We start from the raw sequence: 24995 nt of genomic DNA, 5'->3' as shown, positions 1-24995 counted from the left end.
AGAACCAGGGCACATCCGCCCAAGTAAATATAGATAGGATTATCAGTGGAGCTGTTTAAAAAACAAACAAACAAACAAAGAAAAACTTCTAAGTTGCCCCCACTGTGCCTTCACTTGTCCTGGCTGATCTCCCATGGTCTCAGGACCTAACTACCTAATATATTAATTCTGTTGCTTGCTGTCATGACAGATTAAGGCAGAGGCACGGAAGTCATTTCTTTTGGGACCGCAATGCATAGGGAAAAGTCTGGCTCAATCCCATCAAAAATCCCTCCTGAAGTGCAGTCACTTAACAGTCAGGGAGGAAAAGCTTCTATTCACACCATTGTGAGCTTTCTTTCTTTTTACTAATGCTAATTGCAGTATAGGGCAACTTTTATTGGGATCATGGCTGGAGAGCCAAGGGAATTCTCCTTGCACACCGTGGTACCAATGGAAATTGGAACCAGTGAGCTGCCAGCCATGATAATGACATTATATGCAGTTATGTCCTTCACACATCCTGCTATTCCTTTTGAGGCTGCAAAGTATGTGGTACCCCCTTAAAATTGTCACCTGAGATCACCTAGTAGTGATTAAGTCCTACAAATCATTTGAGGTTGCTACTAAAGCAAATTATCTTGATTCGTAAAGACCTCACTAAAATACTATGATCTGTAAAATAAACCTTGTATTATTTTCCTTATAGAGAATATTGTGTAATGCACACAGCACAGATAAAACATATTTGTTGAGTTAGCCTTGATTCAATGCTATTATTAATTTCTCTAAGGTCTTTCGATATTCTGAACAGTTTGGCTTTACTCAAGTGAAGCCTTTTCAGTTTCTCCTGTCCAGCAGTCGTTAAGAGTACTTTTCTTTATTTACAACATTTCTAATCCACCCAGTCAGTATTCTGGCTGAAAAGACTCCTGAAAAGTGAAGATGTTCAGCAATGAGCCAAGATATCAGATTGGTAACACTCCAATCCAAAGTACAATCACTTGAAAGTAATTTTCACTTTTTTCAGTAAAATCTACTTTGAAGTTAGTGTGCATAAGCTTTTAATATTAATTCTCATTCTCCTCCAAGCTGAAGCAATCTTCTCTGAAGCTGTAATGAAACAAGACTAACCAAATAAAAGGGAATGAGAAAACAAGGGGAAGAAGCAAAAGGGGGAAAATTAAATAGGGAGAACAATTTCAAATAGATATCTCTTCCCTCTTGGGAATCACAGAGCAGTATTTTTCTCCCACTTCTTAAAAGCCTGCACTAGTTTGTTCTAATAAAAATGTTAGCATTAAACTGGAGCAGTAGGGTTAATATCCACACACTTTTTCACATGGGGGCAATTATTGTTTATTTAATCCAACTTTTATTGACAGAGGAAGAAGAAAAATTCCATAGGCCTGCTTCCCATAGTAACCTTATACCCAACCAGAAAGTCCCTTCACAGTCTTTTCTTAACCTGATCAGTCACTTCGTATAACACCTAGACCCAGTTCACATTATCACCACAGCTTAAATGGGCCATGGTGGGTTATTGAGGGTAATTTCTGCCTCAAGCTACGCTGCTTGGGTTTGGATGACATGACAAGCTGTGCCTGAGTAATTAGGCATATGGTGCCTGGCACACACCTGCAACTTAAAAAAAACACTGTGATCATGTGAACCAGGCCAGAGTCTGCTTTTTGTACATCTCTGGGAAACACAGATGTTGATTGTCCATGATCTAAACCCAATGCAACGATTACATTGTTTTGATGACCCCTTCCAAGATTGGGGTGTGTGTGTGTGTGTGTGTGTGTCATTATAACAATGTGCATTTGCAGTGGGTTTAATGCAAACTGATGGAGGGTAGAGTGACAACTTTCCAGCACAAGTATGCACTACAGTATTTTTTTTTCTGTTGCAGGTAGATCTTTGAACGCACACATGCACACAAGCTCTGATATGCACATTAGCTCCCTATGTGAAAAGACTGGCCCATCTGCTGCCATCAAGGGCTTTGTTTCCTGGTTTTATTCCTTGCTATCCCCTTGAAGCTCTATAAGTGTATTATAGCTTCCATGGAGTGTTGTCTGGGTTCAGTTTCTTAGGGTACAATCCTATGTATGTTTAGACAGAAAAAAGTCCATGGCTGGCTGGTAAATGCTGGGAGTTGTAGGACTTTTTTTCTGTCTAAACATACATAAAAACCATTTTCACAGTAGATTCAGTGCTCTGCAAGGAGAAACTTCTTTTTATTGCCATTTGTTTTGTTCGAAGATGTTCTGGAAGGAAGAAAATGTGCCACATACACTGAGTAACTAATCTTTGATTGTAAAGTAGCTGACTTTGACTCAGCTCAAAGTACCTGAATGATAGCATTTAGAAATCAGAAAACCCAACACATACAACCTCATAAAGGTCTATTGAGCTACACAGATTGTAACATATACTTTTTTTATTAAATAAGTAAAAAGATAAACGCAAGTCAAGTTATTCACATATTCAGAGACCCCAAAAAAAAGTCTACTCTATCATGCGACAATTGGTGGGTAACGTAAAATGAATGATACATCTGAATAAGACTTTTGCATCTATTATGTCATTACTTATCTATTTATAATTAACAATACATATGTTTACATTCCTTTCAGTTTACATTTAATATATAACCAAAGCTTTATGGTGTGCTATTTAGTAAAAGTAATTACAAATGCATATTAAAACCATAACGGAATAACAGGGTTACTCACCACAGAAGGGGCAGGGGGAGTCCTCTTTCCCTTTCCAGAGTCTCTCACTCCCCTCAGCACAACTGAGCAGTTTAGGCTTTACACCAGGATGGACAACTTGTAGCCCTCCAGATGTATTGGCCTACAACTCACAGCAGCCCTAATCAACATAGCGAATGGTGAGGGATCATAGAAGTTGTAGGCCAAAACATCTGGAGGAACTCAAGTTGCCCATCCCTGCTTTACACACACTCACACATACGTACGTCTTGCTTTCTCATCCTCTTGTTTCCTAGGGCAGCCATTTCCTGTTCCCAAACAGCAACAAAAAATGTGGTCCAGGGAAATTGCTCCACATATCAGTTATATAAAAAGAACAGAAGAAAACCAGATTTATAACTCTTTCCTCCTCCACTCACGCATACACACACAATTCTAAGTGACAGGACTAAAGGGCAAAGAAGCTTTGATGGGAACTATCTAGGACCAAAGAAACCCGGAAAAGCCCGGAAAGCGCTTCAAAAGGAAGTGATCTGAAAATTTGCTCAAGAGGAGAAAGAAACATGGATACAACTGGTGGTGATGAAGGGGTGCTTAAAGGCTGGTTCAGAAATCTTGTAAATGCCCCAAATTCCCTTTGATCACAATGGGCATTTTGGGGACAGTGTAACTAATAATAATTATTATGGACATTTTAAAACATAATATGTATATCTTCTTTCTTTGCTGGATCATGACAGTATATTACATCCTCCTGAAAGCTACTCCATTCATTAATTGTTTTATGTATAAAGCCTTTAAGTGAAACCAAATCACTTCTGCTAACAATATAAAATATGATGTCTAGCAAAGGGGGTATTTGATTTTCATAGTGGTAAGGTGATATGGGATGAGGGCAAGCTGTGCAAACTCTTCCAATCTGAAGAGATTGGCTCCATTTCTGTTGAGCTAAGGGGGTTAGGATAAGGAAATGCAAACATTTGTTTGAATGTTTAAAAGCATTCATTATACATGCTGCCTGAGCTGCGACTAAATAAGAGTCACTCTGTTGCAACAGACTTCTGCAAGAATAAACAGAAAATACTGTTGTAAGGAGACCTTGCATGTGTACATGAATGTAGGAAACCACCATTAATTAGCGATGACACACCATTGTTTACAAGGCTATATGGAGACCGTCAGTAATTGTAGTCTGTAGATTGATATTCTATTAGATTCTAGCCAAACAACCAGCCAAATCTGAATTTGAGAAGTGAAACAGCAAACCAGGAAAACCATAAATCAAAAAGAAAGAAAGAAAGACCAACAACAACTAGAACTAGACTAAGAAAGTGTGCAATTTAAGTTTAAGAAATTAGGAATGTTTTAATACAAGATTTGCTATAGTTCTATTATAAAATGCCATCATCTAAGTGCAAGTTTAACAAGAAGGGTAATATTAAAACATGTGGCAATGAAACTGACAATTTGTTTCTGCATCTTGCCAATCCATTCAGTAGTCACACAGATAGACCAAAGAACCATTCTCATCTGGTTGCAATATATCTTTACCTCCCACCATTCTTGAAAACTGGCATTATTATGTGTGTGGAAAGGAGATGGTCATTGAACATTACATTTCAAAGATGACGGTATAAAGACTTCAGAGAAAAACTATGCATGATTGTGCTAGTAAATATTTTGGCATGCCCAATCCTACAATAAAAAGTGTTTATTCTCCACATACACAAGATGAAAAAGAAAGTGCCTGATACTCATAATCCCCATTTCCTTTAGTGGGAATCTGAAGTGACATCTGCAGGTACAGATATCATAGTGAAGACTTTTATAAACACCTGACAGACACTGAATATGGAATTGAAACAGGAAGAATATTTCTAATAGGGTAAACGTCACAAAGCTCTCGCTGTAAGAATTAGACAGGCATGTATGCATCTTCCAGAAATAAAGGATATAATGTGCAGTTTTCTAACATGCTTTGGTGTACAACATCAGGAGGATTACAGTTCATGGTGTTTTGCTTTTCTCTTCATTAGGAAAACGCTGCTTGCTTATGTGCCATAATAAAAGATGGGAACAAGTATAATTTGACTGTCATTTCAGTAGTTTCCCCTCTTTCACACAGATTGACCAAATTTATGCCCAAAGTGGATCAAATTACCATGAAATGTGAGAAACCTAACAGAATAGTACTTTTTTTGTCATAAGAGATGCCCATATAAATAGTTTCGAACAAATTACAAATGTATCATACTTAAGACAAAAGGAAAAAAATAAATATATATTATATATATATATATATATATATTTTAAAAAGCGGAACAAATCTCAAGCAGCCAAATAGTGAAGTTGCAGTGGCAGAAATTGGGAACAAAGCCCGGAGACCTTCTCAGGTGCATACCCTGATAAGAAGACTTCTGCAAACACATCTTGGCAAAGGATGGGTACAGAATGCAGCAGTTGGCTGACACTCACTATGGTACATTTATGTTAATGGCAGACTGAGAGTGATTGGTTTCAAGTCTGAGGCCACACACGTTCCATTCTTCAGAAGAAAGTTCCACACAAAATTAAAAGTGTGTCAAGCAATCAGTATTCTTCCTGCTGTTGGGGCTGTTCGTGAACCAGTTCCTCACCTTCATGGTCTTCTGTGTGGCTCTCCTGTATGTTAATGTAGAGAGAGAAAAATATTACAGAACAAACCTCAGCACAGCCAACAATAAACTGAAAATATTCATGTGAGATTCTTTACCCACATCCCACTGAAAATGCAAGTTGTTAAGGGAATTGCTAATTAAACATTTCTGAACTATTGCACAAGACTTTACTAACTTAGCAAGATTGTTAAAACTTGGAATGATTGTTTAAAAGTTCCAGCATTATTCAAATTCTGATTTTAATGTAGACCCCAGGAGTTGGTGTTGTAAAGGCAGAATGCTGGAAATCTGTGGGCAACAGAATGATGGGAGCTGAATGTCAAGTGTTGCTTAAACCTTGGGAGCTTACTTAAGACTGCAGGCTGACATTATATCCATTTGACTCAGTGATATTTCTACTAATCGAATACTAAGACTTTAAAGCTATCAATATCATCAAATTTTCAATGAAGGCATTATTTTAATGTAAGAGTGTATCTTTCCTTAAGAACTGAATATTTGTGTTTCTTTAATGTTGGTATCAACTCCGGTAAGTTCTATTATCAAGCAGGGAGACCATAACCAACAACATACTAAAATACAACAAAGGAATTGCAAGCATTGTGGAATCTCTTTGTGGAATATTCTGACAGAAAGACTGTTGTTGTTTTGCCTTGTTAAGAGTGTCAATAGTCCTTAAATTGTAAATATACACTTGTGGAGTTGGGTACAGTGTAAAGACACAGTGATCTACATTTTTATTTATGGTCTCCTTGCCACTGTTAACTCCAGACTGAATGCTAGCCTTGTTGAAAAATGCTAACCTTGTTGAAAATAGTGATTTCCCTGTAAAATTACTACATCGTCAATCTCTGCCTTGCATTTGTGCCATCCAGATTACAGCTGAACCAAAGGGGGAATCACTTTTCATTAAGGGGTTTGTTCCCTGTTAAAAATGTCCTGTTTCCAGCAAATGTTAGGGGTATATTAACAGGTACAAAAGTGCTTTTCTGGTGGGGGTGGGGTGGGTGGGGGTGGGGCCGGGAGAACATGTCTCTTGGATTGCTGGGGTAACCAGGCAACACTCACTGTCTTCCCATGCTCTTCTGAAATCTCTTCATTGGCTCCCAATTCATTCCAGAATCCAATATAAACTTCTCCTGTTGACCTTCAAAGCTTTTCACGGTCTAGCTCCTGCCTATCTCTCCTCTCTCATCTCACACTATTGCCCCGCTCGTGCTCTTCGCTCCTCTGATGCCATGCTTCTTGCCTGCCCAAGGGTCTCTACTTCCCTTGCTCGGCTTCGTCCATTTTCCTCTGCTGCCCCTCATGCCTGGAATGCTCTTCCAGAACACCTGAGAACTACCAACTCAATCACAGCTTTTAAAACACAGCTAAAAACTTTTCTTTTCCCTATAGCTTTTAAACTTTGAGTTTGTTCTGACTCTATACTGTTAGCTTCACCCTTCCCGGTGCCTGTTTACACTTCCCTGTGCCTGTTTGCATTCTCCTTCCCTTCTTATTGTTTACTACAACTTTATTAGATTGTAAGCCTATGCGGCAGGGTCTTGCTATTTACTGTGTTATCTGTACAGCACCATGTACATCGATGGTGCTATATAAATAAATAATAATAATAATAATAATAATAATTTTGCAGTGGCAGGCAATGAAATTGTTCACTGCATGGCATGGACAGAAAGGCAGCATTGCCCAGTTACCTGGACAATGAGAGGATGCAATCCTTCTCTTTTAAAGAAAGGGCGACGTTTCCTGCTGACACCCAATTGGCTATGTGACATCACCCCGTTGGCAGCATGATCTCAGACAGAATTATTGCACTGCATAAACTGGTGGAATATGAATACACTCAACCAATGATTTATGGTAATGGTAGCCCTAAGAAATACCACTGTGATCACAGAAACAACTCCTGGGTCTGTCTCCCTGTTTACACTGTGCTTTTCTCCATGCAAGGTCTGTCAGGTGTGGACATGAGAAGTGGACAGGAATACACTGGTGTGGCTGCATCATGGGCTGAACTTGGAGCCATATATATAAACACACAGAGAGCAAGTGCCCTCAGTAATTAGTTAGGGTTCCTCACAATTTCATGAAAGATCATAAAAATATCATAAATGTGAACTTTGGAAAGACTACTGATGTTATTGCCCAGTATCATTTTTATATGAAGACAAACATGACCATTTCAACAGGCCTTTCTGGAAACTATTTTGAAAGGTTCAGAATTTTAAAGAATTAAAAATGTTCTCTCAAAAGCATGGACTCCGTTTTTAACATAACGCCGACAGTTTAAATTTTCCAGAATATTTACAGAATAAACAACTTGAAGTAAATGAACAAAGTTTCTCCCCCCCCCAACAATGCTCATTTTGACAATCTTGCAAAGAGTTGTAAAAAGCACTCTCCTATCCACCCACAGCTTCCCTCTGAATGCACGAATTGCATGCAAGTAAGCAACAATGGGAATTCCTCCCTTCTTCCTCACCTTATTTCTAACAGGGCTACTGCAGCTGTCTCTCAGAACTGTCAAGCAAAAAGATACATTGGGATAGTCCTGCAAACACTATAGTGCTCTGGTGGCTGAGTCTGTGGACTTTAAAGATTCACCAATGATCATAACCATCAAAATGTGCAGGGTTGACTAGGAAGAACAGCATGTGATTGTCTCCAGAGTCTGTTCCAGACTTAACAGAAAAATACAGAATATTCCCAAAATGCACCTCTTGAGCTATAAACAATAAATAATTCTTGAATAATGGCAACAACAATAAGCAACTAGGAACTCTCACCCTCAACAAAATTTGAGTGATAAAATCTACCATTGTACTAAAAAAAGCGTTAGGTTCCATCTTCAAAACTGTAAATTATATGTTACAGTTATCTGGAAATAAAAGCCTATTCAGTATGATACAGTCTGCCATCACATAATAAAAACCCACTATTTGTTAATGTACCAATGCTACCTATTTCAGTTTAAGACATATGATACACACTTTCTTGTAATGAAAAAGCAAGTGATTAACTTGGACTTACATGTTCTTCTGAAGAATAGAGAACTTCCATTAGCCGCTGGACAAGGTCATTATTTTCCTGCCCATGTTCTTGACAGAGAAGCTCGATCTCCCTTAATTTTCCAAAATAGAAATCCCTTTCCTTCTCCACACCTTCAAGTGCAAGTTTTAATGAATGTACCTGTAAAAATAAAGCACTTCTCAACATTAGATAATAGTGTGCTGCAGATCTGATATTCTGCTAGGCAGACTGAATGCTCACATGCCTTCAACAAAAATAGAAACAAATGTATACTTTCACTCTGAAAAATGGGTGTGTTCCCTCCCTTTAAGTTTCCCTGTAATACACTATTACTTTTCTCAAACACCATCTAAGACTGGGTTTAAACATCTCTTTTTGTGCTATTTGCCATATCAAAAACTTCCAATCATAATGTATGTTCCAAAACCTAGCTTTTAACCACCACCCCAGGCACTGCAAGATTGAACTACAGAGGGAGAGAATGGATGGTACTGTCAAGTTGGTGAACAAGGCAACAAGCAAGGAACAAAGAGCTGTGAGTCTGGCTTGGCTATAGGGTTCTGAATGTTGCTTTATGGAGCATGTTATTAACAAGTTCACTAAACGTATTTCTCTGCACTGACAGACACATGGAGAGCGTTTGTTCTCTTTTTGTGGCATGCAATCACCTGAATCTAAAATCATTTTTCAGAGGGTTAATGCATGGTGGAACTTGATGTTGGGCAGAAGGTGGACTACATGCCCTTCTGGTTAGAGGCAGATTAGAGGGTGCAAGGCGGGTGAGCATCCAATATGAACACAAAAACAGAGAGAAGCCTCAGGAGGCTGTAGAAAAGTTTATCGTACAAAATCCCGACGCATTTCGGCCTCTTGTTTTTTTAAGGCCTTCTTCAGGGGATTGTTATAACTTCTGCAGAAATTATTAACAATAAATTGTCTTGTGATAGTTGCCATCACAAGACAATTTGTTGTTAATAATTTCTGCAGAAGTTATAACAATCCCCTGAAGAAGGCCTTAAAAAAACAAGAAGCTGAAACACATCGGGATTTTGTACAGTAAACTTTTCTTCAGCCTCCTGAGGCTTCTCTCCATTTTTGTGCAGAGGCAGGTAAGCCCAACACCATTGCCCTCACATTAGGCTGTCAGACAATGTTCCACAGAGGTAGCAGTAGTTTGGCTGATGGTGGCTAAATCTTAGTGTAAATGTGCAAATGCAAACATGTATTTATACTGATTGGGGGGGGGGGCAGAGACTTTGGTGCATTTATTGGTTTGGCTGTCAGGCCCCTGCCTCAAGCTTGCAAGCTTGTCCTCCCCACTCACCATTGGGGATGGTGCTTCAATCCCCTCCTAATTTGCCATGACATCCAAATTGGGAATGTTATGATTACTGCAAGCCATAGTTTACCCCCAAAACAGAACTGGAAAACATGCTGTGGTTTAGAGGCAAACTATATTTTATGGCAATCACAATTTGCCCAATTTTTATATCACAGAAAATATTTGTTTACTATATTTGTATAAGGCCATACAATAACATCGTCCTCTGAGTGGCACACAAACAATTTAAAAATAAAAGATAATAAATTCATAGTTCACAGCATGTAAGACTTTTTTCCAGGGAGAAAGAGGAATAAAACATACAAATAAAAAGTAAACAGATCATAAACAGTGGCTAAAAACACTAAAATCACCATTTTTTTTTAAGCCTGGGAGAGTAACAAAGGCTTCATCTAATACTAAAGAAACCACATTGAGGGATATTCCACAACTGGGGTGCTACTACTGAGAAGGACACGGCATATAATAGCGCTTAAGAGCATGAGCTGGAAGCTGCCAGTTGAAAGCTGAGCTTAGCCATGAGCTTGCTGGGTGACTTTAGAAAAGGCTACCTTTAAATAGGACAATACCTCCCAGTACTGCTGATCTGTAACATGGAAGGGGACCACAGTTCAACAACTTGCTGTATCGATTGTGTTGCCCCCTGTGGTGGGCGTGACAAGCAGCCAGCTTTCTTCAAAACATTAAAGCCGCACAGATGGGCAAAAATAATCTCGGCAGTTGTGCAGTGATCCCCACCACCTCCCCAACTCCAAGGTGGAATGAAAGATACATGATTACAAACCCTGGAAAATCTTGGCCATGTAGGGGCAAATTGGCAAGAAAATCCATCACTGACCGTTTCTGCTCTGGAGCAGGAAAGGCAGGTAGTAGAGGGTTGGACGCAGCGGCCCAAAGGCACTCGGGGTGCCTTCAAGCAGTGGCACCAAACTAGCCACTCTTCCTACTGATCCTACCTTCAGGAAACACTGGTGATGATGGAGGGGACATACCTGGAAAAAAAGTGTGTTTGTAACTACAGTTTTTGGCTTGGCCAGCAAGGACGGTCAAGCTAGTATCCCCTTAAGAGATCTAGTTTTTTCCTTAGAGAGAATGACTGTAAAAATTACCAAGGAAACATGGTATCTACTATAGCACTTCGCCTACGTAACATTATTACAGCCTTCTGCATGGGCATAAAAGTGAATAGGATCCATTTTGCGGGAGGGAATGTTTTTGCATGTGGGCCAAGCCCACCATCTCCAAGCTAATCTGTACAGGTACCATGCCCCTGCTGTTGCTCAACTGTGCTTTGGGACACCTGAAAAACTTGGTGGGAGGAGAAAAGGGAGAGGGTCTGGCAATAGTTCCACTCCACAGAATCAGAAGGATCTTTGAAAACAGGTGTTGACAGAAAGTATATCTCCAGTTGTTTTGGACTTTAACTTCCATCACTCCTCGCCATTGGACATGCTGGGAGGGGAGCTGAGTCCAAAACATATGGAAGTCTACTTCCTGTCCACTCCTACTGCAGAAACCCCAAAACTGGAACCTACACCAATCCTTCTTCTTCCTATTCTTCTGAGCTAGAGCGGGACAGTTCTGGGGAACTTGCCACATTGGATGCTGCACATGCTGTTAGTACAGAAGCAGCAACACAAAGCCACCACTGTTCAGCATCCTAAAAGATTTCACTAAAGCACTCAGACAAATATCAGTTTTCCATTTGGTGGCCTAAGCACATTACCTGTTCACTGAGCTGTATGACTTGTGTCTCCAAATCTTTATCAGATTTAGATGCTGAGCTGCTTGGTGGTGTTTTTTTTGCTGATGATGGGCGAGATGGTGTTGAGCCTGGTTTTGAAGCTGGACTGGATTTGGCAGCACCTGAAACAATCGTTTTTAAAAGAGTAGATAAACTAGGAAAAAGCTTTTATTTAAGTTAAAATGTCATTGATTTCAAATAAAAAAATGTTTAATATAATATATTTTCTGTGACATAACTGGAGAAAGATAAGCAGCCTCTGAGGAAAATCCTTTTTGAAAGGGGGTCAGCATGTTATGTGTCTAAAATCAAAAGTAAATGCGGCTTCAGATGTGAAACTGCAAGCATTCCCCTTTCAAGTGATCTTGAGTGGGAATGGGACTCTGTGTGGGACACACTGAAAAGTGGGTGATGGGGACTTTATTGCAACATAAGCGCAACATAAAGGCTACGGTCGGGGCACGTGCGCAACAGCTATTATAGTGGCCATTCCCAGCCCTGTTTCTGCACAAATATGGGTCTCAGAATTGTTCTTTTAAAAAGGGCTGTAATTGGAGTTGCAATGTGGCCTTGGTGGCAGACATGTTGGATTCCGCTGCCATGTCCCTTTAGATACCAGGTGGAACTGGATGGAGGACTAAGGGGGGAAAAGGAGGGAAAAAAGCTAATGCACTGTGGGTGGTATGTTCTTTGCAAAACAACCCACAGTATTATGGCTTGTCACCCATGGAGGGGGTTGGCATGATGTGTGAGAACACACATCAAAGAGTTTGCCTTTTGTGAAATGGTCTGTGTCGGTGCTGAAAACTGTGGGTTCAAAGGAGTTAAGTAAGTCTGGCTCAGTCCTTACCTTTCCCTTGTATTCAGTGTTTGGGGCTGGTTACTTGTTCTATCTAACTAGCCATACCTCCCAAGGCAGGACAGTTTGTCAAATTGCCAAAGGCACCCAAAAAGGTTATCTGTAGTGTGTAAAGTGCACTACAAGTGTTATGTAGATGAAATAGACCTTAAAGTGGCAATACTGTTTTTAATTGTGAACAATCTGCAGTATTTGGTCAAAGGAAAGGTTCCACATTCCTCTTGATTATCTTTCTTTGGCTAAACTTCCTTTGTTCCACTTTAAAGGTTATGCTGGAATCCTAAAGCAAATATAATTAATGTATGTCCAATTAACACATTACAAAAAACAACTACAACAACCAATACGTCTCCCTCCATATATTCAATCCTTTTCATTAGATGCTAATGAATAAGTGCATAAATGCCACATTTTAAAAAAAGTAATATGGTTGAATTCATTAAGAATGCGTTTCAAGGGAACTGGAGTAAGATATGAAAAAAAATTATTTTACTTTCTAATAAAATCTAATTGAGGAATCAAGGGTGAAGGTACCTTTGCTAGCAACTGGCCTAAAGCCAGCGTTTCAAGCAGCAGAATATAAAATCAATCTATAAAGTATTTTTCCATATTTAATATATTTGCTTACTTGAAAGTCTGAGCACTAGCAATGGAATAGAACTGGGATTCTCAAATTCTTAGTTTGTTCAGTCAATACAAATTTTGAGGGCTGCAATACCCCATTAGTTAGTCATACACAAATCCGAATAAAATCAGTGGGACTTTGCCACACATCTCTAATGGCAGAATTGTACATTAGGTAATGATCACCTAATAACTATTGTTTTAATTGACATTATTAAGGTTTTGTAGAAATGCTTGCATGAAAATAAGACAAGTTGAAAACAGAAACGTTGGTGTCTTCCTCCATCACTATCACCAGCCCCCAGCGATAACTAAAAGTGAAATTTGGAAAGAGGTTTTTTTTTTAGTTAAACTATATTGCTTATAATCAAAGCTGGAAGGATACTACTGCCAAAGGCTGCTGTAGATGGGGTATAAAGCAGACAGACCTGGGACAATTGAGTGCTCATTCTTGGTTCCAACAGTTTGGAACAGCCATACTATGGCTTGCAAATATGCTGACTACCAACAACAACCAAACAAGAAGCCAAGCCAAGCAGCACAAGGAAATACTGACCACAGAAAGAAAAAGGGAGAACGCATCCACAAAAAACTCAAGAACTACCATTTTTAGTACACAAAGCGAGTGTCTCAATACATTTTCAAATAAAGCACTTCAAGCTGAACGGATAGAAAATTCTAATTGGCAACTATGCTGTATCAAATGTAATGCAGGGTACCCCTGGATGTTATCAGAATAAATTACACAAACATTTCTCACCTGTAGGCACCTACAGGAACCACCCCAATGGGAAGGAATTATTGCCTCCATGCCTTTTATGAGCTTCTCTAAGGCATCTGGATGGCTAATATGGGAAACAGGATACAGGACTAGTTGGCCCTTTGATTGGATCACACAAATCAATCAATTAACTAACTGCTCTCTGGGCGCTTCACAACATGTAAAGCCATAAAATGCAGCATAAAATTTAAAAGTTAAAAACTGCAGTAGAAAAGTACAATCAAAATAAAACCTAGCAGCAGAGCAGAGATTTGAAATATGCTAACAGATTTAAAACCACAGAACTAAAGACTAAAATGTCTGGGAAAATAAGGTCTTCAACTGGCATCAAAAAGAGTAAAATATAAGTGCCAGGCAAGCTTCAGGGAAGCTCATTCCATTATAGGTGCCACAGCAGAAAAGGCCCTCTTCTTGGTAGTCACCCACCTCACTTCATTCTGCAGGGGCTCCCATAGAAGGTCCACTGAAGATAATGTTAGGATCCAGGTAGGTACGTATGGGAGGAGACAATCATTCAGGTAACCTGGCCCAAACCTGTTTAGGGCTTTGAATGTTAATACCAGCACTTTGAATCGAGCCTGGACATGGGACTGGCAGCCAGTGCAGATGGAAAAGTACTGGCATAATATGATCACATTGGCCAGTCTCCACTGACAATTTTGTTGTCCTATTTTGGACCAGCTGAAGTTCCTGGACTGTTTTTAAAGGTAGTCCCCATGTATAACTGCAGTCATCCAGAAAAGAGGGTATCAGAGCATGGATAACTGCAGCTAGCCTGTCTCTGTCCAGATGATGATGATGATATTTATTTGTATCCTGCCTTTTGCTCAACACTGGGCCTCAAGAATGTAGTTGGTATATCAGCCTAGCAAATCTCTTCTTATGAGCAGATAGAGTGAGAAAGAATATTCCTTATTAAGCTCCAAGCAAACTTAATGCAATGTATTTTGTAGCCAGAAAAGGGATTCAAAATTGATGCACATTGTTACGACAGGTGCTCACATATATGCCCCATCAGTTTTCCTTATAAAATTATCTGTGAGCAGAAGCCAAATCCTTCCTTCATTATGCTACCTTTAGCCACTGTTTAAGGCTTGGGGGTGTAAACGTGATTTGTCATCTGGTAAAGATCTGTTATATGAGTATTCTTGATTAATTCCTGGGGGGGGAACTTTACTGATTTTAAATGATATAAAATATATAATACCTTCCTTGCTTTATGACTTTGTGTCAACTCTCATTGGAATTATCAACTCTGGGAGTGACAAAAATTAGCCAATATCATCCACAGGTAGCAACTCTATAACAACTTAACTTTGTCATCCAAGCAAGAAACAAGACAACATCAGGGTGGTCAAGAGATTAGTCCTAAGGAACTATTTATGCTACAATTTCCAAGCTGCATTATCCTTGACCTGCAATGACTTGCTAGAACAGTTGCCCTGTTACCATTCAGAGAAATTCTCCCATTCTTCATTAATCAAATTGAGTAAAGTTAATGTTTCTAATATCCCATCTCACAGTTTTTAATTTAACAAACACAATGTTATTCAAATTCCTAAAAACTTTATATGAGAAATAACTTATTTGGAAAGACGCTAGACTCCATTTCCAGAAAATGGAAACAGATGCTAGACTCCATGGGGATCCAAAAGTTTGGTATCAGATTACGGTACTGCAAATAATCCCATCTTGCTTTGGGTGTTAGCTTTCAAATCTCTCTGTGGGAAACTGGATGGCTAAATTGTATTTTTGTTGTAGAGTCTACAGTTTAAACAGAGTGAAAATCTATTTTTATTATTTTACAAAATGTATTCCATTCTGCTATAGTCATAGGATGGGAAAAGGTAATATACTACGGATGGCACAGAAGTCCCAGCACTGGACCTCTATAAAACCTACCCAGTCTTCTGCCACCTCAACCATCGTCCATGGGAGCTGAACCAAAATGGAAGCCCATGTTATACATACTACTTGTCAACCTTCCCTCTACCTTCCATGTCATTGTAATCCTTGTGAACAGGAGGAAAGAGACACGTATTATCTACATCCATTTTTACCCTCCCAACAAGCAAAGCATTCAGGGTTTAAGAAGTCAGATAACAAGAGTAATGGCTACAAAATAACACTGCCTAATGTAATCCCCTGCATTTGGGTGCTCCTTTTGGGAGCAATTACTTCATTTGCCTTTGTTTTTCTTTTTTGGTGCTTCTGATTTGTGTAAATGGGTTCATACCTTTTCTTTCTCCCCAGTCCTTTGCAAGTGTGCACAGATTAGCTTATGTGCAGTCTTGTCTTGTCAGTTTCCTGGTATATTACCTAATTGGCTATTGTGCAGCTGAAACATACAAGGAAATTGGCAAGGCAAGACTACACATAACAGACAGAATAATCTGTGCATTCGCAAAAGACTGGAGATGGGGGAATAATTGTGTGTGTGTGTGTGTGTGTGTGTGTGTGTGTGTGTGTGTGTGTGTGTACTTCCAAATCACCCCCCACCCAACAAAAGTGGTGAATGAGGAAAGTGCCCTGAAAAGATTTATCAATTCGAGCGGGAAAGGGGATGGGAGAGTTTTTGCCATAGACATGAGGAGATGACACAGGTTGCCGTGCAAAGGACACTAGGATACATACCGGGAGCAGGCTGGAAGACCAAGGGGGAAAGAAGCCTGATTGTCCATTGAATGTGGCTTATTCTCCAGGGTGACTTAGTGTGACATGCAAACCGGACCAATGACCACCCATACTCTGAATTGTCATTATACGTGAACCATGCTTATGGGTTGAATATAGGTTATTGCTGAGTCATGGGTTGTTGTTAAATCATGGGTAGTTGTTACATGTGAACCCTGTACTATGGTTTAACTATGACCATGTTCAGGCATAATGGCAACATCTTGCGGCAATTCATGGGGTTAATGTATTTGACCATAAGAAGAGATCTGTTGGATCACACCCAAGGTCTATCAAGTCCTGTATCCTGCTCTTCAAACATGGCTATAAAATAGCAGTGATAAGCAGAAGAGGATTGGGATGTTGCTTTACAATGGAGATTGGGGGAACTATGTTTAACAAATGTGCATCCTTCATCATTGACCCAGGCAAATATACAAAGTTTCTTCTAAGAAGCTACTGTAAGTATATCATGATTAGTTTTAAAACTTCACTACTCATGCTGATGGCAATATTATGGAACTGGAACCCTTTCAATTCTGCTTTTCAAAGTACATATCGTTTGTCACATGTAATCCTAGAGTTACCTTTGTTTAAAAAGGCTATTCTTTATTCCTTACTCAAGTAGGATTTGCCTTTACTAACACTGCTGACATACTAAGCGAAAGGTCACAGCCAAATCAGCTTATATTGTGTGTGTATATATATGCAGGAGAATTATCAGATGTCTTAGGAGGTGTAAATAAGTGCCACTCACGAGACAATTGTGGAATGCCTTCATTCATAATTAAAACAAAAATACTGTAACCAAGATTATTTGGTATTCTTAAATGCACTTCCAATAATTTATTCATTTATTTATTGCTAACATTTTTACCTCTCCTTTCTTTAAAATTCAACTTAGCTCACTATCCAGACAGCCATAAATGCAGTAAAGTATCAGTTAAAACAGACAAACAATTTACAGCTAAATTTATAAAAAGCAGGAGCAGCCATCACCAAATCCAAGTTAAAAATAGAAAGACTCTGGAATAAATTGGTCTTCAAAAAAACAAGCAACAAAGAGGCTAGGCATTCCTCTCTTGGGAAACTGTTCCAAAATTGTTAACAACTAAACAGCAGCTTGGAAAAACCATGCTTCATGAAATCTGTGCATGCTTCAAACAGATCTCATATAAATAAAGTTACATTGTTACCAAATGATTACTCATAACTTCAAAATACTTAAGGGCAGTGGTATAGTGGAGCCAACACTTTTTTTATTAGCAGGGATGCTGATGTCATCTGCCAACTCTCAGAATTCCCTGTTCTTTCTGACCTTAGCTGTAATCCTCAAAGCAGCAAGAGGGGGAATGAATTTTCTCAGCAACGTTATAGAGTTGTGGCAATCTCTGTTGCAACGCATAGCATTTGGGGATGGCTTGTCTTTAAGACTCAACAGCTTTACAAAAGATCTGCTCCTGATGGGAGATGAAAACTGCCAGAACTAGTTTTCTAATGTGTATCAACACATCTTGCCTGCATTTTGGGTCCTTCCTTGGGGGCAGAGCTATGAGGCACCTGCAGTTCAAAATCTTCCATGACACCACTGATTAATGGAAAGCAATGCGTATAATGAGATATGCCTTGCCTCCAAATTTGCTTCAAGCTGCTCAAGAAAGCAACTCTCCCCAGAAACTCTCCTCACTTGAGAAGCCAACAGCTAGAATGGAAAGGAGGAGCTGGGATTGGTCAAATTATATGGGAGGATAAAAAGGGCATTTCTTCATAGGTGGGCAATAACAGTTTGGAGACTTCTGGGCAGCAGAGACTAGTAAGGCATGGAGGTGTAACATCAATGGACAGCTTAGTTGGACATCTACTGGTTACCCACACCCCAGCTGGGAGCCTACTGACAAAAGCCCCCTGCCCCTCTTCCTCCTCAGAACCGCTGAGAGATTTTTATTATATTCAGCAATATATAAATGCCACAAATAAATAAATAATAAACATTTCACCACTGCAACCTGCTTGTTCACCCTCCTCTTGCTTTGGCCCAGACAATAGTGGTGGTGTGAAGTTGGAGCAGTCGATGCCACTGCCTGCTTGCTCATTGACTCTTTGCCTGGCAAGCAAGCAAATGGTAGCAATGAGCAGCAGCAGAGGCAGGCAACAGCATTACTAAGGAGTTCTCCTGACTTAGGGGAGGGAGGGAGGGAGGGAGGGGGTGCTACTGAGGGTATCTTGCCCAAGGGCCTCCAAAACGGTGGAGCCTCCGCTGGTGCAAGCTTACCTCTCCTGGAGAGAGTGAAAAAGCACAAGACAGGGTTCTAACCTTTCTCTCCACACCTCCCTGTAAGTTAAAGAGAACTTGTTTTGTTACTTCTTCTCCTTGCGTACCCTCTAGTAACCACTGGTGGACTTAATTGTTTTGGATTACATAGCTCTAGCCTGCTCTTTCTCCTAGAGGACCTGGAAGACCCCCTTTCTTTGTTTTCCTTTTGCTCCATTATTAAGTTGGCCACCCTCCGAAGGACTGGCACGTTCCTGTTTCAGTACTCTGACCTTTCTTGTCACCTGTCTCGAGGGAGCCTACTCCACAATACAGTATGATTTTGGCTTGGATTCAAACTGGAGTTCAACTTAAGAAATAAGGCCTTTTCCCAGTCCCCTTGCACATTGGAGCCTCCAGTGCCCACAAAATACCATCCTTAATAATCAGGGGACTTTCTGATATATTTTAAGATATGGAATGGGGGAGACAGTTATGAGAAGGGGGAAACCAATGTAAATTAGACTTCCCCTTGCTTGAACACAGATGCCTTCTATTCATGTTTTTACTCCATTGGATGCATCCATTATACCATCCTACGATGGGCAGTTGATTACTTCATAACATTTTGGTTTCAACAATGCTTAGATAAGTCTTCCCAAATCTGGTGTCTTCCAGATGTGTTGTATTTCAACTTTCATCATCCCCAGCCAGCATGGGCCTGCTGGCTGTGTGTTGTAGTCCAACGCATCTGCAGGGCACCAAGTTGGGGAAGGCTGATCTAGGGGCTTTAGTGAATATTTAAATAAAACAGGAACTCTAACAAGCAACACAATCATTAGAGGAACACTTCATGATATGCACACTTCCTGGGCCATATCTTCACTAAATACTGGTGTCGTAAACCCCTTGTCTAAAGCTTATCCAAACCAGGATGCAACTTCCTGCCTGAGGTTCTTGAGGGACACATTTAACTATCAGAAAAATATAGTCTTGCTTGGGACTTATATAATCCATTGTTTCTTTGGGGGAAGAGGGGTTCCCACATTTGCACCATGACTATAAATAAAATGGAGAAAAAACAGTAGATGGAACCCATGCTTCCCAAGTGATACATATCAGTATTTTTTATTTTTTAAAAGGCACCCCACCCTCATATGCACACACACACATGTATTGATTTAATTTACTTTTTACTATTAGGCCAGCACTTAGGACTTGGAAACATTCCAAGCACCATAAAACTAGATTACGCCTGCAGTTTCCTGTAAGGCTGAATATGATAAAGAAAGAAGAGAAACCACTGATTCCATTTCTTAACATCTACTATGCCTATCATCAAGAACAGTAGCTAGGAATTTGATCTTATTTAAGTACAAAAGGGCTCCAAGGGATTTATTACCAATGATTTAGTACTCTTGGAAACCCTAGCACAGGTCTGAAAAAGAACTAAAGGAAGGCCAAATGATTTATATTTTAAGCAAGTTATTTAGCTTTGAAAATCCTTCACTAAATAGGCACACTACCATAATGGCCTGATTCGGTTAACTGTGGCATCAGGGTCACAAACAGATGCAAAGTATAGCACCTCCACAACAGCATTATCTACTACTAATACACCAGCAACTGAATAGTATATTTTGCAATGCTATGTATGGTCCATAATTAGGGTGTGTGTGTGTTGGAGAAGGGGCATTATGAAAATGAAGCATCCTAAAGAACAGTAGTAGGAGGACAGATTTAGCGCACTTGCCAGTGGTAGAATTCAATCCACATGTCCCTTTATGCATTGCCACAACCTGAGATTTTATAGTTCACTATGAGATATCACAGCACACACACATGCCCCTCTCACAGTTTTAAACCATTTATAGCACAAACTTATACAAACCTATTTACTCAGAAGTACATCCCACTGGCTTTAATAGGTCTTACTCCCATGTAAGCAAGTATAGGATTGCAGTCTTAATCCATGACACAATACTCTGGATGACGCAGAGTGCAAAAGGGCCCCCACATTTTAACCCAACTTGATTCCATATTAAGGTGATTGTACTGACAACATACCATTCAGAAATTACTATTGTTGAAGAATCAGATCCTGCAATAATGGCTAACAATGGCCTACCTGCTGTAGGGGAGTTTGCATGATGAGATTTTTTTGGCAAATTAAAGATCTGTTCCCCAGGATCAGGTGGCGGAATAGCATCTTGTCCTTGCCGGGCCTCCACTGGATCATATTCTTTCCCATCATAGTTAGCATCAAAGAATTTCTTGAACCACTGTATGAAATCCAAGTTGTCTTGGAAACGCCCCTTTACTAATTTCTCCACTGGAATCACCTATATAGAATAAAGGAAGGCAGGTCAGTGATTTAAAGAGCAACGCTATGCCTGCTTGGACAGAAAAAAATCCAACAACTCCCACATTTCCCAGAATGCTGGGAGTTGTAGAACATTTTTTTCCTGTCTAAGCATACGTAGGGTTGTACCCTTTAAGTAACAATGAAATCATTTCAATACTAGCATATCAACATTTCCAAATGCCAATGCAGCACTCATATGAAGATAATACTTATCAGCTATATGCACTATAATGGCGAGTTATCTAGGCTGCCAGTTAATTTACTATGCATTACATCTCTCAACAAAATTCTGGAGCTAGTTGATTCATATCTTTTAGTTCACATTAAAAATGTATGCTATCCTCTGATTTTGTCCTTAGTCAGTTACATAGAAGTATGTGGCAGTACTGTAGCCAGAAGTATTTACCGTTTCTTTAAACATGCTAGTTCTCTGCAACTGTTGTATAAGTATCAACAAAACATTTAATACAGAGCACAAAGCAATACCTTTTTGTCACATCTGTTAATAGGACAAATAAGTCTGTAAACCGTTAAATATCATATAAGCAATATAAAGGCTACTTTTCAAAGAAACACCACAAATTCAAGTAAATAAAAAGCCATACTTGTGAAATGTTTTATGTACAACTAAAGATGGCAAGTGTGCATTCAAAAACGTGCTCCCTCCCCTGTAAACTATTTGTATCATATTGGTAACTACACTAGGGAATTGGGATAGGCCAAATCTAAATACTGAAAGGAATACTGTTTAAAACAGCTGACTGCAAATAACAGAAGCTGGACTTCAAGATAGTCAAGAGGCTGAAACACTGGGGAAGGAAGACAGCTTGTTAATTTGAGGAATAGTTTCCAGGTTAATATAGTTAAGCTGTAGTAAAAATCAAATGATTTTGTGGTTGTCCCAAAAGACACTTGAAATTCAGCTATAAAAAGAAGAGATTCAGTACTTGCAGACATTGGGCAGTATCCAATGCGACGGCAGTGCTAATGTAAATGAGGTTGCGTTAGCTTACGTGACCTCTAATGGAATGTTAATACCGCTTGTTGGCGGAATGGGTTTTGCTAGAAAAGCCATTGCACCAGCAAGCATTTTGGCATTGTGCTAGAGGTCATTTCTGCAATCACAATATAATTGTTATGAAAGGTAGTGCTGAACTGGCTACTACCCATTGGGATGAGAGATTTCAATATATGTAAAGAAGATCTCTCCTGTCTGACCAGAAATGCCCATATAGTTTTGTAAAATTTACTTTTCAGCCTTGCCAGCTGTACTGAATATGGGTAGTTTTCTGTCTTAAAGTTAGAAGTTACTTTACTATATATTAGTTATCATGAAATTGCCCTTTTTAAATTAAAGATCTAATTCATATATTTATATTATTCACTGTTAATATACTTGTATTCTTATTTCTTGAGAACACCATAGATTTCACATTTTTATTCCGTTATTTGTTTTCTAACTTCTCACTTAATCCAGCATATTTGTGAAATTGACTCTTGGTGTCTATTAGGGATGGATGAACGCTCAATTTCAATTTTGCTCAGTTTCTCATTTTTACAACTTTAAGATAATTTCGTTCCATATCCTCATCAGTTTGCGATTTTTTTTAAAGTCTGCATTTTGGTTCACATATTTTAATTTGGGAAATGCAAACGTTGTATTAAAATGCGCACTAAATGAATTTATCCACCATGCCAGTATACCAATCCATACTAAAGGAGCAAACCTATGCTTCCTGGGAAGGTGGCTGAACTTCGGAGATGTTTCAGACCACCCTCTCTGTGGGCAGAGAGAGAGGTCTGCAAGTGGAGACCTCTGCAGTGCTGTGACCTACTCACAGCCAAAACCCTCGAGCATTCTAGGGAAGTGGGGATGACAAAACAGCATTCTAGGGAAGTATAGAATCCACAAGATCCTAAGCTCTCTTGTTCTCCCAACAGTCCCAAAAGGCTATCAATGGCTACCAATTCTGATGACTATATGCTACCTCCAGTATAAGAGGCAGTATGCTGATGTGCACCAGTTGCTGGGGAACACTGGTGGGAGAGTGCTGCTGCACTCATGTCCTGCTTTGGGTTTCCCACAGGCAGCTGGTTGGCCACTCTGTGAACAGAATGCTGCATAAGATGGGCCCTTGGTCTGATCCAACATGGCTCTTCTTATGTTCTTAACTACACCAGCCCTGGAGCTGTAGTTAATCCCCCTCATTGCTTTCAATAGTAGGGAAAGAAACCAGTGAAAAACCATCCTCCACCCCACCCCGCCACTAAGATCCAGCAGGGCTCCAAATAAGGTGTTGGTCCCGCTGCATATGCATCTCCACTCCTCATTCCCTGGTATTTAGGACTGCTCAGTTAAAGCGGAAAAAGATCTCAAGGCTGCTGCCCAAGAACTATATTCTATATATTCAGGATCTAACACTGCCTATGTTCATTTTCCTATGTTAATGTTTAAGACAAATTAATCCATAAAGCAGCAGATTATGCACTCTTGGTGTAGACTGAAAAACCTAGGTATCATGTAACACAGAGTTAAATGTTAACCTAATATTAGACAAGTTAATCTTTTCTTTTAATTTTTTAGAAAACTTTTTGGATTTGTTAGCCACCCAGACAACTGATACTGAGCATAAAAACAGCTTCAAAAAATAAGTAAAAGCAGTTTGAGTGAGAAAACGTGTCTCTGAAATGTAACTTCAAGTTGTATCAAAACTCTATTCTAAAATAGCCCATGTTTACCTTATCCACATTCATTCTTTTAAATGATGCTTGTAGAAGTTTGAAGTTATGGATGTACTCATGCTCCAGCTTTGCCTGAAATTTTACTTTCTTCAAGCTAATACATCCTGGGAATAACATATCCATGAACTGGCAGTAAGCTGCCCCTAAAACAAAAGAACACAATTATATTAATCATAATGCAAACAACTGAGATAACGAAGTATTTGTCACACAAGATGAAGTAACTAGGCTTGCTATTGGCTGCAGCAATGTAATGCATGCATCTTGGTACTGAATATATCCAATGTGAACTATTATATTTTTCACAAAATTACGTGACTGGATTACTGTACCATTAGAAAATAAGCTACAGCTACAGCTATAATTGCTATAGCTACAGTTATCCATGCTATGATAACCTCTCGTTTGGATTACTGCAATGCGTTATACATGGGGCTGCCTTTGAAAACGGTCCGGAAACTTCAACTGGTACAAAACAGGGCAGCCTGTTTACTAACAGGGACTGGCCGGCAAGACCACATTACGCCAGTGTTTAAGCCAACCTTCCATTTGTTGCTGGAAAACAACTCTCATCATACTCAGTGAGCATGAAGTCCAGCATATCTGGAGCCACCATGTTGGAGAAGACTAATTTACCAGCAGTCACAAGTGTAAAGTTCATTATAGCTCACAAATGCCACCAGTTATGTTCTTATGCAGCTGCCACAGTCAGAAGGCCAAAATGACAACCCCAAAAAGACAAGCCTGAGAATAGTCAGATATAGAAAGGAACTGGGAGGCAGGGATAGCATCTTAGTCAACCAGAAAAGGACCCCAATCAAGAGGCAGAAAGGTTCTTGTACACACTGAAAAGAATTGGAGTTCTAACCCTGTAAGTGCTGATAACAGTCTTCCACGAACCCATATGTTGCTGAGATACAATCTTAAATTTCTCCACTGCTACAGTGGCTGGGCTGATATGTTGCACTTCACAGCCAGGTCCTGCTGCTTCATCAACATTTGGTTTGACTGTCTGAGATTCAAGGGAGTACAATATCTGAAACAGCTAGCAAAATTTACAAACAAAATGGGGGCTGGGGGGATATTTAAATAACTCTTCTATTTAGCCCATGTGCCCAGAAGCTTTGACACAGTGGATATATGAGTGTTTTTTTTAAAGTCTAACAGCACAATCCAATACAAAAAGTTACTATGGCACCAAGCACAGGTGCAAGGACCTCTG

At 39.6% G+C, this 24995-nt stretch overlaps 1 protein-coding gene across 3 annotated transcripts in view; it reads right to left on the bottom strand.

Moving 5' to 3' along the window:
• Window positions 1-2407: 2407 nt before the first annotated feature.
• The window catches only part of MAPRE2 (microtubule associated protein RP/EB family member 2), a 94919-nt gene continuing 72331 nt past the window's right edge, over window positions 2408-24995 (bottom strand). For all 3 annotated transcript variants that reach the window (XM_063130698.1, XM_063130697.1, XM_063130699.1), the window contains 5 exons: window positions 23771-23916; window positions 20795-21008; window positions 11461-11600; window positions 8393-8551; window positions 2408-5360 (listed from right to left, as the gene is read on the bottom strand). In XM_063130698.1, coding sequence (XP_062986768.1) covers window positions 5289-5360; window positions 8393-8551; window positions 11461-11600; window positions 20795-21008; window positions 23771-23916 — 731 coding nt within the window. In that variant the 3' untranslated portion in view covers window positions 2408-5288. The remainder of the gene's footprint in view (window positions 5361-8392; window positions 8552-11460; window positions 11601-20794; window positions 21009-23770; window positions 23917-24995) is intronic.

The sequence above is a fragment of the Elgaria multicarinata genome, chromosome 7, assembly GCF_023053635.1.
Source record: "Elgaria multicarinata webbii isolate HBS135686 ecotype San Diego chromosome 7, rElgMul1.1.pri, whole genome shotgun sequence".
NCBI classification, from domain to species: domain Eukaryota; kingdom Metazoa; phylum Chordata; class Lepidosauria; order Squamata; family Anguidae; genus Elgaria; species Elgaria multicarinata.
This window is presented reverse-complemented; position numbering and strand designations above follow the sequence as displayed.